At 42.8% G+C, this 15,801-nt stretch overlaps 1 protein-coding gene across 2 annotated transcripts in view; it reads right to left on the bottom strand.

The window, feature by feature from the left end:
- Positions 1–4,963: 4,963 nt before the first annotated feature.
- ESYT2 (extended synaptotagmin 2) overlaps positions 4,964–15,801 on the bottom strand; it is an 88,839-nt gene continuing 78,001 nt past the window's right edge. For both annotated transcript variants that reach the window (XM_046669072.1, XM_046669071.1), the window contains 7 exons: positions 14,149–14,298; positions 11,606–11,991; positions 10,253–10,351; positions 8,445–8,576; positions 6,779–6,884; positions 5,896–5,945; positions 4,964–5,781 (listed from right to left, as the gene is read on the bottom strand). In XM_046669072.1, the coding sequence (XP_046525028.1) occupies positions 5,736–5,781; positions 5,896–5,945; positions 6,779–6,884; positions 8,445–8,576; positions 10,253–10,351; positions 11,606–11,991; positions 14,149–14,298 (969 nt within the window). In that variant the 3' untranslated portion in view covers positions 4,964–5,735. The remainder of the gene's footprint in view (positions 5,782–5,895; positions 5,946–6,778; positions 6,885–8,444; positions 8,577–10,252; positions 10,352–11,605; positions 11,992–14,148; positions 14,299–15,801) is intronic.

Consider the following 15,801-nt stretch of genomic DNA (forward strand, 5'->3'; position numbering starts at 1 on the left):
AAACCTATTCTGCCCCTCCCTTGTTTGGCTTTAGGTTTTCATTGCTATTGTGGTTCCAAGGCTGCTGTATCGGTTTTTTCCATTGTATTTTTTTTCTTTCTTTTTCGTGAGGAAGATTGTCCCTGAGCTAACATCCATGCCAGTCTTCCTCTATTTTCCATGTGGGATACTGCCACAGCATGGCTTAATGAGTGGTATGTAGGTCTGCGTCCAGGATCTGAACTGGCGAACCCCAGGCCTCTGAAACAGAGTGTGCAAAGTTAACCACTATGCCACCAGGCTAGCCCATTTTCTAATAGCTATTAACAATAGTGTATAAGACACAGAGATTTGTATGTTTTTATGATTTTCCCCTATTAAACATGTTAAATTCAAAAGTCTTCAGATTATTTTATTTTTCAGGTAGATGACCTCATATTTGAAACTTTTTTCTTTTGTTTTTAGGAAGACTAGCCCTGAGCCAACTGCTGCCAATCCTCCTCTTTTCGCTGAGGAAGACTGGCCCTGAGCTAACATCCGTGCCCATCTTCTTCCACTTTATATGTGGGACGCCTACCACAGCAAGGCATGTGCCACTGGGCCGGCCCCTGATTTTTTCTTGATATAAAATTTCTAATCTTTTTCTTTTCATATTGTATTGCCCAGGATTTCCAGAATAACGCTAAAGGCAGACTTCCTGGCTCATCTCCTATTTTTACACCTCAATTGTTTCTCAGATAATTACACTGTTGGCTTTTTATCTAAATAGTATTTTTTTTTTTTCCTGAGGAAAATTTGCCTGAGCTAACATCTGTTGCCAATCTTCCTCTTTTTGTATGTGAGCCACTGCCACACCATGGCCACTGACAGACAAGTGGGTAGGTCCACCCACAGGAACCAAACCCGGGCTGCCGGAGCGGAGCATGTCTGTCCATCTTTAAATAGAAACTTGTTAAAATAAATTGTTACTTAGGGTCTGCCAAACTTTATATATACATCACTTATTCAATAGATATTTGTTCACCAACTACGTGCCAGGAAAAGTGATAAGCCATCGGAAAAAGATTTAAATAACATCCACATCATCTCTGCCCTTGGGATCTTACAGTCCAGGTGGGAAATGGCTTTAAATAAAGCCAAACTGCAACATGTTCAGTGTGGTGATGGAAGGTAACAGGCACTAAGAGAGCTGATGACAGGGAGACTGCGTCTGACAGGAGCGCGTCGGTCAGGACGCCTGGCAAATACACTTTACGCTGAGGAGTCAAGGCGGGTGGAAGTCAGCTGGGCCAGTGTCAGGCAAAAAGCAGGCTGGAGGCAGTGAGATGGGAAGGAGGGGGACGTCTGAGGAACTGAGAAGTATCATAGGTGAGGGGTGCAGGAGGAGGAAATACAGCTGGGAAGTTGTCAGGGCCTCAGAGATATGTTAAGCTCTCGGTCTTATTTTAAGGGCAATGGAAAGCAGTAGACTGATGAGTCAGATTTGTGTTTTGAAAGATTCCTTTGGCTGTTGTGTGGAGAATGCAGCAGGGGAAAGAGGGGCTGAGGCCCGAATGTTGGGAGCTTACAGGCAGGCACAGCAGTCACAGTGGGTACATCCTCAGAAGAACTAAAGGACTTGGCATCTGCACATGGGAAGAGAGGCAGAGGGAGTGTCAGGAGGGTCCAGGCCTCGAGGTCAAGCACCTGGACAGACAGGAACACTGCGAGACCTCCACGTGCAGAGGCATAATGAGCAGCAGCTGCATAAACAATCTTGCGCTCAGCAGCAAAGTCTGCACTGGAGATATAAATTTGGAAAGCACGGAATACCCATGGGATTAAGCAGAATACAGAGTACAAATTAAAAAAGGGACCAGAACCAAAACCTGTGTTACTCTAATATTCAGAGTCCGGTTAGAGGAGAAGACAGTAAAAGAGCTTGATCAATGGCCGGCAATGTGGAAGGGAAACCCAGAGAGCAAGGCGTTGGAGAGCGAGAAAAGAGGTCAACCATGCTGAATGGAGGGACCCAGAGCAGGAGGCCCTCGGTCAATCCCAGTCGTCAGGAGTGGGTGTGGACAGTGGTGAAGACCTCCGGCATTTCCTCTCCATCTGTTCAAACCAGCCTCTGTTTCACTGCTTCTCAGGGTTCTGGTTGTAAAGCATATATAAAGACTATATTCTCTCCTCATGATTACCTTTCAGAAGAGCAGTTTTCAAAACCCAGAGTCTAAGGTAGGCAGAGGAGAGTCAAACAAAGATGGAAATAAGAGGAGGAATGTCAATGATCTGATGTGGTTCTTTTGAAAATGAAAGGATTCACAAATAGCACGTATAAATAGTACAATATATCTACTGTTCAAATTATCTGGTTCTATAGTAAAAATTTCATTTCAAAACACAAAGGAAAAACAAATCGCAAGTGAGCTAACATAAAAGTTTTATTGAATAAATACATGCATTGTCATGTAAAATTAGCTGAGCAGAAAGGACATTCTGTAATAATGAAAAACACCCGCTGCTGCTTCCGTCTGCAGGGGTGATCGGGCTGGAGCTGGGGCTGAAGGAGCAACCGCAGTACAAAGGAGCACACGGACTTGCATTTGGCTTAGGTTCTTGAACAAGGGTCGACCTCTTCATGAAGAACATCCGTAAAAGGAATTCTCACAGTACAGAATACAAACTGTGGTAAATCTAGTACGAGGCTTCTTTTGATTCATCTGAAACTTGAAAACAACGCCTTCATATTTCTGTACTTTAAGGCACAGGATAAGCAACCCACACGAACAAACTAACAGAATTCGAATTCATTTAAGTTAATCTTCCCTCCACTGGTTTGGCTCATTGGTGTGTAGAAAAGTTACAGTTCCCTTTTTCTAGATGAACCTGTTATTAAGAACCAGAAAAGAACAGGTTGAGAACTCAGAGTGTTCTCCACCGCAGGACCCTGGAGTGCAGAGCCTGGCCCTTACCACAGCACTCGAGAGCTTCCCTTTGAGCACTTATCTTGCCACAGGAGACAGAATCACATCTGGGAGGTGTTTGGTGCCCTTAGAATCAGCCCTGTCCTTTCTTTTAAAGAGAATGGAGCTGGCTGCTAGGGGCTTGGAACCTGCAGGTGGGTCTCTGCCTCCAGCCCCCACCATCACCACATCAGAGGGCAGGGCATCATGCTGCTAACTGGCTTTATTTGGGCTTTGTATCTTTCACTGTACTTATTTTGCCTAGGTGTTTAAATAAAGCATTCCATCAAGTAAAATCCACATTGAATAGGTGAAGCACATGGTTGCAAAATCCAAAAGTATAGGATGTCAGTAAAAATTCTTGGTATGCTAAATTTCAACAAAGAGCCAAAAGCCCTTCAACAGATCTAATTTAAAAAAAAATCCTTGGGGCCGGCCCCATGGCCAAGTGGTTAAGTTCATGTGCTCCTCTTCAGTGGCCCAGGGTTTCGCCGGTTTGGATCCTGGGCATGGACATGGCACTGCTCATCAGGCCATGCTGAGGTGGCGTCCCACATGGCACAACTAGAGGCACTCACAACTGGAATATACAACTATGTACTGGGGGACTTTGGGGAGAAGAAGAAGAAGGGAAAAAAAAAAGAAGATTGGCAACAGATGTTAGCTCAGGTGCCAATCTTTAAAAAAACAAAAAAAGTCTTTAAGGCCAGCCCCGTGGCATAGTGGTTAAGTTCAGCGCGCTCTGCTTTGTTGGCCCAGGCCCATGGGTTGGGATCCTGGGCACAGCCCTCACCACTTGTCAGCCATGCTGTGACGGTGACCCACATATAAAGTGCAGGAAGACTGGCACAGATGTTAGCTCAGGGCTAATCTTCCTCAGGGGAAAAAAAAAAATTCTCAATAAATCTAATACTGCAGGCAGGCAACCTGTCTACTACAATACCACAGTAAATGTTCCGTGTGGGTATATGTTGATGTGTGTATCAGCATATTCATAAACTTCCCCTATACATGAACATAGGAAGCGATTTACAATGACGCTTTGGAGTGAAGTTTCATTAAACAGGAAACAGTGAGATTATACTGGTCGTTATGAGCACGTGAAATGTGTTGTGGAGCTATAGACACCGCTATAAACAAACTCAGGGTTTGAGGTGTAAATTAAGAGGAAACTGAAATCTGCTGGAAGGAGGAGTGTGCAGAAATAACCACCAGCGTCCCCTAGAGGCACTTTGGTACGTTTGGTCACGCGAGCAGTCCCGAAGTCCAGGAAATGATTTACGGTGAGATCTCCAATTTCAAGCACAAAGCTGTATTTCCTCAATAATGTATACATGATTTTAGATGCTCTTATGGCTAAGGAAGTCATTTGCATCATACAGCTTAAAATATTTCAAACTCTTTCTGCATATGTGCATACGTTGTTGATAGGTGTGCACAGCTATGACACTGCCATAGAGCCTCACCTCCCAAGAGGTCTGGAACTCTTAAGTAAATAAAACATGCTTTTAACAACCTAAAAAGAAAAACATATTCCAAAATAAAAATAGTATAACAATATCCCAACACTGAGGTCAGTCATGGCATAAGTGAGGAAACCCAGGAAATGGTTATTTACAACCAACAGCTACTGTGCTGGCCGCTGGGCCGAACCCTATGGAACTGGTGGTGGTCTGTGCATAAGAGCAGAGTGAAACCAAGTGCCAGCTCAGGGTGACCTGTCCTCTGTATGATGTCACACTGACGGACAAATGAAAGAGCTATCAGGGTGATCTGTTCTCTGCATGATGTCATACTGACCAACGATTTGGTTTTTAACACCATTTCCTATCTGCTTACCCTGATCTTTTTGGTGACAATGTGAGCTTGTCTTTCTTTACAGGCTGGGAAAACACCGAAAATTAACAAAGCTCACCACCAACTATTTCACAACAGCCTAACTGCTAACATTGAAAGTCTATCTGTATTATCTTTTTTAAAAAGTATGATTGTGTATCTGTGTACTACCTCATAAGTAAGTTATAACAAGCAATTAAAAATAAACTTAAGACATTTCATTTTATGTAAGGAATTTCAGATTAGAACACTATGATTTATGAACCATGACAATTCTCTTAATATTTTAAATTACTCAGTTATACAATATTTTTCCTTATAAGTTCTTCAACTGACTTCTCAACAATACATCTTTATATTTATGAAAGTGTTAATATTCTGAATACTTTCATTATCCAGAATGGGCAGAAATACACTAATAGGTAATAATCTTTCAGCTTTTCTTTTTAAAAAGAAACACCACAAAATAGGTCACTGAGAACTTTTTCCTGCAAAGACAAAAATGATTATTTGTCATAAGAATTTAATAAGTTTTAGAAGAAAAAATATATATATTTCCTTGATTCATTTTCTTCTGAATTCAAACCAGCATGTAGATATTATAAAAAATAGAGTCTATTTACATGGCATAGTGTACCTCAGTGATATACAAAACAAGGCAATAGTAAAGCATATACATATATCCACTTCCCAGTAGATACAACTCACATAGCTTTACATCAGACAGTAATCAACTACTATCCTACTGTATTCTAAATAACTGGTGAAATACTAGAGGAGATTAAACATACAAAATTAACAATAATATTGGCCAAATATGCCTAAAATGTCAACAAGTTTTATAAAACTATTAAGGTAGGTATAACTAAATAGATGACATTATAAAAATAGTATCAGTATGTCTGTGGGAGGGTGCATTCCGAGCACGTGGGGTGGGGCAGACACACCAAGGAGGGCTCCTCACGCCAGAGTGGCCTACGTCACCACCTGTGGTCTCGTCCCATCTTCCGTGAGGTCGTACCTGAGAGCAAAGGATGATGACAACAGACATGTGGTCAACTGTGGATAGTGTCATCAGACAAACATACAGGGTTCTCTGTCTATTGGTTTGTCTGTCTGTGGTAGGGACACTCACCACTGGGTCCAGCCTTTGGCGAGCTCTTCAGACGCCAGACCAACCAATACCTGTGGGTTAAAAGTTTGTAAAAGTGGGCTGACAGAATTCCTTTTAGACTTTTCACCACTTCTTCAATCTCTCCAATCTTCCTCTGTCTTCATCTGGCAACACAGAACTTTCCTTTATTTTGAGTCTCTCGTTTTTCAATATTTTCTTAACCTACAATCCTATGAGCTATATGGTTGATGATAGCCAAGAGGTCCTTCCTGTATCCAACAGCCTTAAAATTAAGTTGCTAGGAAGTATCAGTGGAGATAATTTATAGAGATATTGGCTCATGTGCCTTTAATGGCAGCATAGCTGACGTGGATTTTCTGTTAATGGCATCTACAATTCAAAACTCCTCTTCCCTAACTTAACCTCTAAGCATATAATTAAAGCACATATAATCTAAGGCAAGAGTTAAATGTGAATATGGACAAAGACTAGAAGGAATTGAGAGAAATGAAGCCAATGATTTGTCAGAAAAAGAACAGCTGATGAGTTGAGGAGACAGAATTGTAGGAGAATATCTTCCTTTGTGTTTTCTTTCAATGTGATACTTGAAAAAAAATTTAAAAATAACCTTTTCTTCAAGTATAAGTCCAGGAAATTAGTGTGACTAATGTGCCAATAATATGAATATGTAAAACAACAAAAATACCTTAAAGTATCTTTAAAATGTAGTGATGTCTTAGTTGATACACATCTTTCACAGTCCACTATTTTAGAAATGAGCATTAATGAGGGAGTAAGTTCACCCCTTTCCACTTATATAAGTATGGTCTAAAAAATACACTTTGGGTAAGTGTTTAATTTTTACAAAGTGTAGTAACTGATGAAGGATTTTTTCCAAACTTACTTTGCCAAGAAGCCCTTTGTCTTTGGACAGGAAGCCGCCACTGTTCTTCACTGCTACGTCCAGCGTTCTCCTCTGCACTTCCGGTAGTGAAACGCTGAAATCAAAGCTGAAATGGAAAAAGACGACCTTCCTTAAATTTCTCCATAATTTTGCTGTATTTTATTATAACTAAAAAATGGCATTTCTGTTTTTAAGGCCATTCCAAATGTTATGTTTGTTATTTATTGTAAAATAAATACTGTAATTTTTTTGTAAAATTTTTTCTAAATTTATTGTAAAATAAATATTGTAAAATTGAGTTCTGTTAGATGTTTGGATCTGGCATTTCATGAAGACTCAAAAACGAAGTTTTTTTTCATTACTTTCCAAACATAAGAGAAGGTTCTCGATCCTATGTGGAAGGCCCTAATACCTGTGGCTCCCTCACGTGTGGGAGGGGTGTTCTTTTGAACATAAACACCTAACTCTTTATGGTAGTTAAAACGTGGACTGTGGTGGTAACATCTGACATGACAGTTCACTCACACAGGCCTAAGGACTAAAGGAGAGTGATTTCCAACCCTGGGTGAGTGAACTGAAGAAAGGCATTATGTAGCACAACTTCACAGAAGGGCAAAGGTCTGCCACACGCTTTTCAATGCCCGAAGTCACATGCCAGCAACTGAAATGCCCCTGGGGAACCAAGTCCCAGAAGCTGGCTGGTGTGTGGCTAGAGTGCATCAGGGTCTCTGGCAACCCAGAGGACTGAGGGCCTGCGGCCACACAGGGACATGGCTGGACACGGCTGGCCTTCCCACGGAGCTACAGCAGTGAGAAACCCAAACTCGTATGTGGAGCTTCCAATTCTTAAGTGCTGCAGCTATGAACACTCTGTCAGATGAAACGTGCCCACACCAGGATTTAGTAGATGTCTGTCGGTTTCTGACCTTGGTTCAAGTAAAGTTACTGGTGTGAGAATGCGATAAAGGAGTAGCATCTTTAAAGATGGAATGTAAACTAAATTCACAGATATTGCTACCATTCAACTTGACCATTTCCCAAATGCTGGTGTTCTTTTTAGCTACAGAGGACTATAACATAAGACACGAAATTTGCACAGATTGAGGCTCTGTAAGTTGGCCTGAAGCAGCCCAGGGTCCCCAAGAGCCTCCCCAGGTCACCACACTAGAGTGACTGCAGAGCAAACATAAGCCTCTATTAAGCCAGACTACTAAGCAGATTCACAAAAATTAAAATACTGCCACTTCCCACTAATTATTTTATTGGTTTGGAAACTAGCTGTTTTTCACGAGAATATTCTATTTTAAAATGTTATAGGTTTATTGTTATTTTAAAATTCTCAGATTTAATTTATAACTCAGTAAAAATCAATAGAGCCCCCATGAATGAAAGTTCTTTCCGGTCATCAATCATTTGCTCTTTATTTAATCAGTAGTCTCCCTGTCCACAGTGTTTACAACTTGAATTTATGATGTTTAGCACTTCTACATGAAGTTCAAAATACTTATTTGTTTAACAAGTCCACATCTACTAATTTTGAGGAGGGTTTTCACTTACACCTCTCAACAGTGTGTTGGCTTAAATGCTTTAGTCGTGAAAGGTACTGATCAGGCCTTCCTTATTTGTTAACCCAAACAGTCTACCCCCAGCTGAGTACACACCATACCTCTGATCAAACACCGGGTTCAGTGTTTTCTTTGATACGTGTGTTTTTCTCCTTCCTGACCTCCTCTTGTCTGGTAACAAATACATGCGGACATACGGGTCAGAGCCATCTTCAGAGAAGGCAATGAGGTTTCTTATGACACAAACCAGAGAACACTAGGTATTAGAATCTTGGAAAAGGACAACATCATATTTGAATCTACTATTTTGATTTCATGTTTATCTAAAGCTGAGGAGCACAAGAGTGCAGCATGCTTCTGTCTTCACCCCATGCTCCCCTGCTGGCCTCTTTCAAACCTCTCAGCAGCGTTCCCTAAGGTTATTTTGCCTCCATTTTTTTTTTCTGAGGAAGATTAGCCTGAGCTAACATCTGCCACCAAGCCTCCTCTTTTTGCTGAGGAAGATTGGCCCTGAGCTAACATCTGTGCCCACCTTCCTCTATTTTGTATATGGGATGCCTACCACAGCATGGCTTGATAAGCTCTATGTAGGTCTGCGCCCAGGATCCAAACTGGCAAACCCCAGGCCGCTGAAGCGGAACATGTGAACTTATCCACTGCACCACTGGGCCGGCCCCGTGTCTCCAATTTTTGAGCCCAGAGTTTGGGGAGTCTTGTGACCCCCTGCCCTGTGTCCAACATAGAAACTACTGCTTCCTCTTTCCACAGTGAGGTAACATGGTCAGCCTTTCAGCCAAACAAAGTGGCCTCCCAGGAGACCCCAGGGAGGCCACATAGCCACTGTCCACAGGACCCCTGAGTGGCACCCGGCCCTCTCTGGTGCCTGCTCAGGCTGCTGACCCCACTCTCTGTCCTTGTCCACTTAAACCCTACACAGACAAGGGCCCACCTCCTTCATGTGCCCGTTGCTCTTTTCCTAGGACAACTGGTCTGAACCAAACACAGTTTAGGATTTAGTTATGTGCAACCACTTCAATTTATTCACTTATTGATCACCCTGAAAACTGAGTTACGGAACTGTTTAGTTGGAGTTCTCTAAAAACGGTCTTCTGTTCCTGCATCTCCCATAGGAATTATCTCAGTAGCAAGAACATATAAGGTGCTCAATAAGTATGTATTGAATTGAACTCTACGTTTATATAATCATATTTCTAAATGTCACTAATGTTATTTTCCTATGTTTCCAACAGCTTTTTATAAGATCCAAATACTTATATCACAACTACTACCAACACAGACAAGTCACATAAAAGGAAATTAGTCAGCTTCATACCATCACCATTAATCAAATACAAATTAAAGCAACACTGTCGTCCCACATGACACTTACTAAAGTAGTACCCTGCACAAGTTAAAATAAATCGTTCCTGATCATACACCCGTACCCCTGGGTGCCGCTGTCAACTGGGAGGCTCTTTCTTGAAAGCCTGGAAATATCTATCAGGGTCCCAGAAACTTTTTTCGATCCTTTGAATTGATACAAGCCTACTCCTGGACATTTAATGCCAAAAAGACACTTCAAGAAAAGAAAACTATGTTCATTATTGTGCTACACATAACATAGATATGTCAAACATCCAACTATAGGGAATGTTATATAAACTGCAGTATGGCAGTTCAAGGGAGTATTGCAAAGCAATTAAAATGGTTACGAGTAGAAAATGTTTATGAAACGACGTTAAGAACAAAAAAAGAATAAGAACTGAATACTTGGATCACTGTCTAACTATAGCACACTCTGAGTGCTTTGTTCTTCAAATGGAACAAACTCATCTGTTTGGGGAAACTACAACTAAGTGGTTCCTTGCCCTATCCCACGTCTACACCAAGGCCCTGGGCGCCAGCTCACCTGCAGGAGTGCACAACCACCACGAGCTTGTTTCTCTGCGAGCTGTGCCGGATGGTCAGCTGGATCTGCCCCAGGGGAGACTGCCCCAGTGTTGCCCCACTGGCGAAACAAAGAGGGAAATTACAGCTCTGCTCTGACCTCACGTAGGGCCTGAGTCACTGGTACAACTACTGGGTAAGATCATGTTCATTCAGATAAGAAGGAATCAAATTACCCGTGAACTTGAACTTAATCTGAATTTCTGAGTGTAAATCAACCAGTTTAATTCATACTTCGGTTGAGGGTTAATAAAATTTAATTATCAAAAACTGACAGCTTTTTCAGTTAGGCCCCAAGGAAAAATGAGACATAGCGGTCTCCTACTTAGAAACATCAATTCTGCGGTCTTTGTGAAGCAAGGCGTAGCCTGTAATTACGCAAACCTGTGTATCCTTTCTCACAGCCCCACAGATGTTGCTGGCTTTATTTCTGACTGATGGTCATCTCATGAGACTGCAACGGCCCTGCTTCCATTTCTTTCTCAAGTTGAGCACAGACTCCCAAGACAACCAACGGCTGCTCTGGCTCAGTGTCCCTATGGTCATCTTGGCTACTCCCCAAATTTAACTCCTGAGAAGAACCGGTTTCTGCTTTAAAATTCTATTTCCTTCGAGACAAGAGGGAGGGACTGATTTCTTTTTTCCAAAATAGGGGACATGAGAAAGTGCAAAGGAGAGAAGTGCCAAGGGAGTCCCTCTAACCATCAGGACCACATGTTTCACTTCTGCCTCCACTTCTTATTACTTAACACGCCTCTCAGAACGACAAACAGGAAGAACTGTTTCAAAGGGAAACTCTACCCCTTCCACTGAGAGGAAAAGGTTAACATCTGAAACTTGTGATAGCTCAGACTGTTTTTTCCTCCTTATCTAAAGAAACCATAAATACATCTATAAATCATGGGACTTAAATTAGAAATCAACACAAACATTCAGAGACAGAGCAAAGCAACTTGATAGTAGTAATGGGGTGTTGACCCAACATGAAAGAACAGGACCTGTTCTTATACAACAAACAGATGCCAACCCCCATATGAAGGTTCCACAGTCAGCTCCAGCCTCTGCCTGCTGGTCTGAGGACAGGCACACAGGAGCTGCAGAGCCTCTCGTAGCTGTCAACCTGTCACCCCACTGCTGTCTCTAAATGAGCCAAATATTAGGCCCTAGAAAATGGTAGGCTTTACTGTGCAAGTGAGACTCAGTGAGTGACAGGGCAACGTCCCCTGAAGTTCCTTCAGCTGAGACAGCGTGCCCTCGCCACAGCACGTGAGGCGTGCGCTTGGATTCAACAAGAGCAAAGTGAGCGTCTAGTTACTTTTCAAGCTGCCGCAGCCTCTGCCGGAGCTCCTGTGTGGCGATGGGCAGTGAAATGTCTGAGGCTATGCTTGGGGTGGGCTCCTTGACAGAGATGTGGCTGGGGGAGCAGGTGGGGCCAGCGTGGAGGCTGGAGGAGCTCCTGCCCAGGTCTCGCAGCCCCAGAGGGCTGGCCTCCGCGGGCTGGGCTCTCTCTTCCACGCCAGGCTTATCACTGCCCCCAATGACTGGTGTGGATGGGGCCGTGCTGCTGTCGCCAGCGCCTGGTGACGCAGACATCTGAGATCTGACAGATACTTTTCTCCCTTCTTTGGAAACAGAGGGTCGCTTTACTTGGGCTGAGTGTTGGTGGTCTGGAGACCGCTCTTGCTTTTCAAGGTGCAGCACCTGGAGGTGGAAATAAACACAGTGGTAACAGCCTGATACATGAACAGCTTTTCATTTGCAAGTGTTCCTTTAAAACTTGGCACAAAGTATTAAAAACAATCTAGTCTATCAGTTCAGCTATTCTATTATTAAAGTAATACTACATTACAGAGAGTTTAGAAAAAGGGAACTTTAAGTCATCAAAATCACACTCTCATGATGCAAATGTTTCCATGTATTTATCCTCAGCCTCTTCCACGTGCACACATTGCTGCACAGCCGTGGGGCAATGCTACTGCTGGAAGAGCCTGAGTTGCATGCCCTGGACAGGAGACTAATCTCTTTTCCTACACGGGGGGCCTCCAACAGCGACCCCAGGGAAGGGATGGGGGCTGAGGACACCTCTGCCCAGCAGAGTTACCCCAAACACCGAGCTTCAAGGCGGGAGCAGCTCTCATGCCCTTCACTTTGTGACAGCACACGAATAGTTCACTTTGCTGGCTGTTAATATTTACTTTTAATGCACACAATACTCCATAAACCCCTGCACTCTGAAGTTATTGTGATGGCTTGAAGTTTTTTCCTGCTTTTACGAAATAAAGTTACAGCAAACCTCTTTATGTCCGTGGCCTCCTCACATCCTACATTATTACCAAAAGTCAGATTTGCAGAGAAAGGGTCCCTGGTCCGAGGGGCTCTGTGATTTACAGCCTGAAGACACTGCAGTCCTCTCAGGAAAGGCTGATACTCAGGGCCATGACCAGGTTCAAGAAGACCATTTCCACTGCACCCTTCCACAGACTAGGTTTGTTCTAATTTTTCTCTTTTTTTGTTGCTGAGGAAGATTCACCCTGAGATAACATCTGCTGCCAATCTTCCTCTTTTTGTATGTGAGCTGCTGCTATAGCATGGCCATTGACAGATGAGTGGTGTAGGTCTGCACTAGGGAACCAAACCCAGGCTGCCAGAGCAGAGCACGCTGAACTTAACTACTGGGCTAATAGGGCTCACCTGTTCTAATTTTTTAAAGTTTTTTTTTTTTTAAAGATTGACATCTTTAAAAAGATTGACAACTGAGCTAACATCTGTTGCCAATCTTCTGTTTTTTTTTCTTCTTCTTCTTCTCCCCAAACCCCCCTAGTGCATAGTTGTATATTCTGGTTTGAGTGCCTCTGGTTGTGCAATGTGGGATGCCACCTCAGCATGGCTTGATAACCGGTGCCATGTCTGCACCCAGGATCCAAACCAGTGAAACCCTGGGCCGCCGAAGCAGAGCGCACGAACTTAACCACTTGGCCACGGGGGTGGCCCCTGCTTCTTCATTTTAATTTGCATTTTTTAAATTAGTGAGTTTTAGCATTTTCCCGTATGATTGCCCGTTTTATTTTCAACATTTCCTTAGGTACTTACAAATGAAGTATTGTCTATTTTGAACAAAATTCTTTCTTTCTGTAATTTCTACCATCTTGTAGTTTTATTATATTTTCTCTTCAGAATGACCTTTGAACATTTTTTTTTTTTTAAAGATTGGCACCTGGGCTAACAACTGTTGCCAATCTTTTTTTTTTTTTTTTTCTGCTTTATCTCCCCAACTCCCTCCCCCCCACCCCCCGCCCCGTACACAGTTGTATATCTTAGTTGCAGGTCCTTCTAGTTGTGGGATGTAACCTTTGAAAACTTAACCTCAGCACAAAACTTTGTTGATCCAGATAGCAATACCTTCTGGAACAAAGGGTAAAACAACAGTTGGCTGGATTCATGTGAAAGCATAAGGAATAATCCTGGGCCTGCTCAAGCAATCTGGAAATACTACTTCTGTTGCATGTTTGAGTCTAAGCCTTAATCATTTCTCCCCTGAGCTCCCACAACATTCAGCAATAGTTTCCATGCTCCCAAAACAAGCTCCTTCTTGTTTGCGCCTGGCCCTGTGGCCAGCACTGTGATCACTATCAACTCATGTCCTGTGGCTGTCACTGTGATCACCACCCACACATGTCCTATGCCCTGTGGCTGTCACCATGATCGCTGTCCACCTGTGCCATGCAATCAGCACTACGATCACCTCTACCCGGGTCCTGTGCCCTCTACCACACTCTGAAGCAGCAAGTGCCCTTGAGGATCACCAATGCAGCCTGCTCCCCTGTCCACTCCTAGATTTACTGTGGGAGACTACAGTACCCTGAGGGCGATCTTCATCTTCAGAGTGCTGTTTGGACCTGAATTACTGAGTTGGAATCGCTGGTTCATGGTCATGTCATCACTGGTGAGCAGCTGACTGAGAGGGATCTTCAGATTCCCCAGGGAACACTGATGCTCTTCATCTTTGACCTGTGAAACATCGCACAGAAACACTCAGCTCTGAGGATAAAGACAGAAAATGTAGAAAGGTCCAAAATTCAGCCTTTAAAAACATATTTCAGCCATCTCCTTCTAAGCAGTATTTCCATAAATGATTAACACAGTAGGAAACCTCCTTAGGAAGACACAAATTATAACAAGTGATGTTACAATGTATCCATGTCACATGTATCTGTCATTTCCTCAACACAGAATTATAATAAGCACAAAGAAGAGAATGTCATGTTTTATGAATACATTCTAAGAATCCTGAGCTAAGAGGCAGCAGTCTACACAAACCTGAAGATTAGAAAGAAATGTCCTAAACCCTTTGAAAATGGTGATAACACACAACATAGTGATGTGTTGTTTCTACTGGTGACACTTGTTTATGGAGAAAAAACATTTCTAAGAGTCTTTTAAGCCTTCTCTATTCAAAATCTACACGGTTGTTTTGAAAATTTACAATATCTACTTTAAAGGCATGGCGATTTCTGTCTCCAGAATAATAACCTTCAGCATCACCTCTTAAAATAGTTTAACCAAACAGAGTAAGAATTTAGGTGGTTTCACAGGCTCTATGAAAATGGTCAAAGAAGTTAACTACATGTGAAAACCCAAACGTCTGATTGCTTATTTCTCTTTAAACTGCAATAACAAAACCATTTTTAAATGAAATAATGAGACAGTGTTTAGAGGACTTTAAAAGTTAATACAAAAATAAGCTAGATATACACATTTGGTATAAAACAAAAAATAAAAATAAAAAATAAACACAGAATAATGGAACAGGTGGGCACACCCTCCAGTGACCTGGGGTCTGTCAGGGAGAAGTGAGAACTCCACGGCAGGCCATCCTCTCAGACTCAGGATCTCAGCGGCTGGGGAACCAAGTCAGAGGTGCACAAGCCAAATGGAAACAGACGCCCTCAAACTTCCCAAAGATTGAATGCTGGAAAGGAGGCCATGCCAAAAAAGAAATGCAGGAGCCAGAACTGTTTAGACTGACACATTCAGTACACTCACCACCGGGATGACCACACAAGCTGTGTGATCCACCTAATAGCTCTTTCCTTTAAGCTGAGCTATGTGAGAGGAGGGTAGAATACACAACATTGAAAGTACCAGGCGTACATCTAAGAAGCTCCCTCCAACTCCTCCTGAGTATGTAAGGTATACGGCATATATTTTAAAACATGCAAACGGAGGACTTCTGCTTCTGACCTTGATGGAGTAAGAGGAACTGAATTTACCATCTCACCTGAGCTTAAAAACCAGATAAAATATATGAGACAACGGGTTTTAGATTGGACAACAATCTAACAAGTGAGGTGCACTCAACAACGGGTCTGGTCACGGCCTGGTGAGTGTCCAGGCCACGGTGTTCAGTAAGAGGATCCCAGACAGAAGCCAGTAGTGCCCCTGCGTTAAAGATAGGAGGTGAAAAAGTCAGGGAGCAGGAGGTTCTGGAGAGGACAGAGCTCCATGCAGAGA

This window comes from Equus quagga, chromosome 8 (genome assembly GCF_021613505.1).
Source record: "Equus quagga isolate Etosha38 chromosome 8, UCLA_HA_Equagga_1.0, whole genome shotgun sequence".
In the NCBI taxonomy this organism is placed as follows: domain Eukaryota; kingdom Metazoa; phylum Chordata; class Mammalia; order Perissodactyla; family Equidae; genus Equus; species Equus quagga.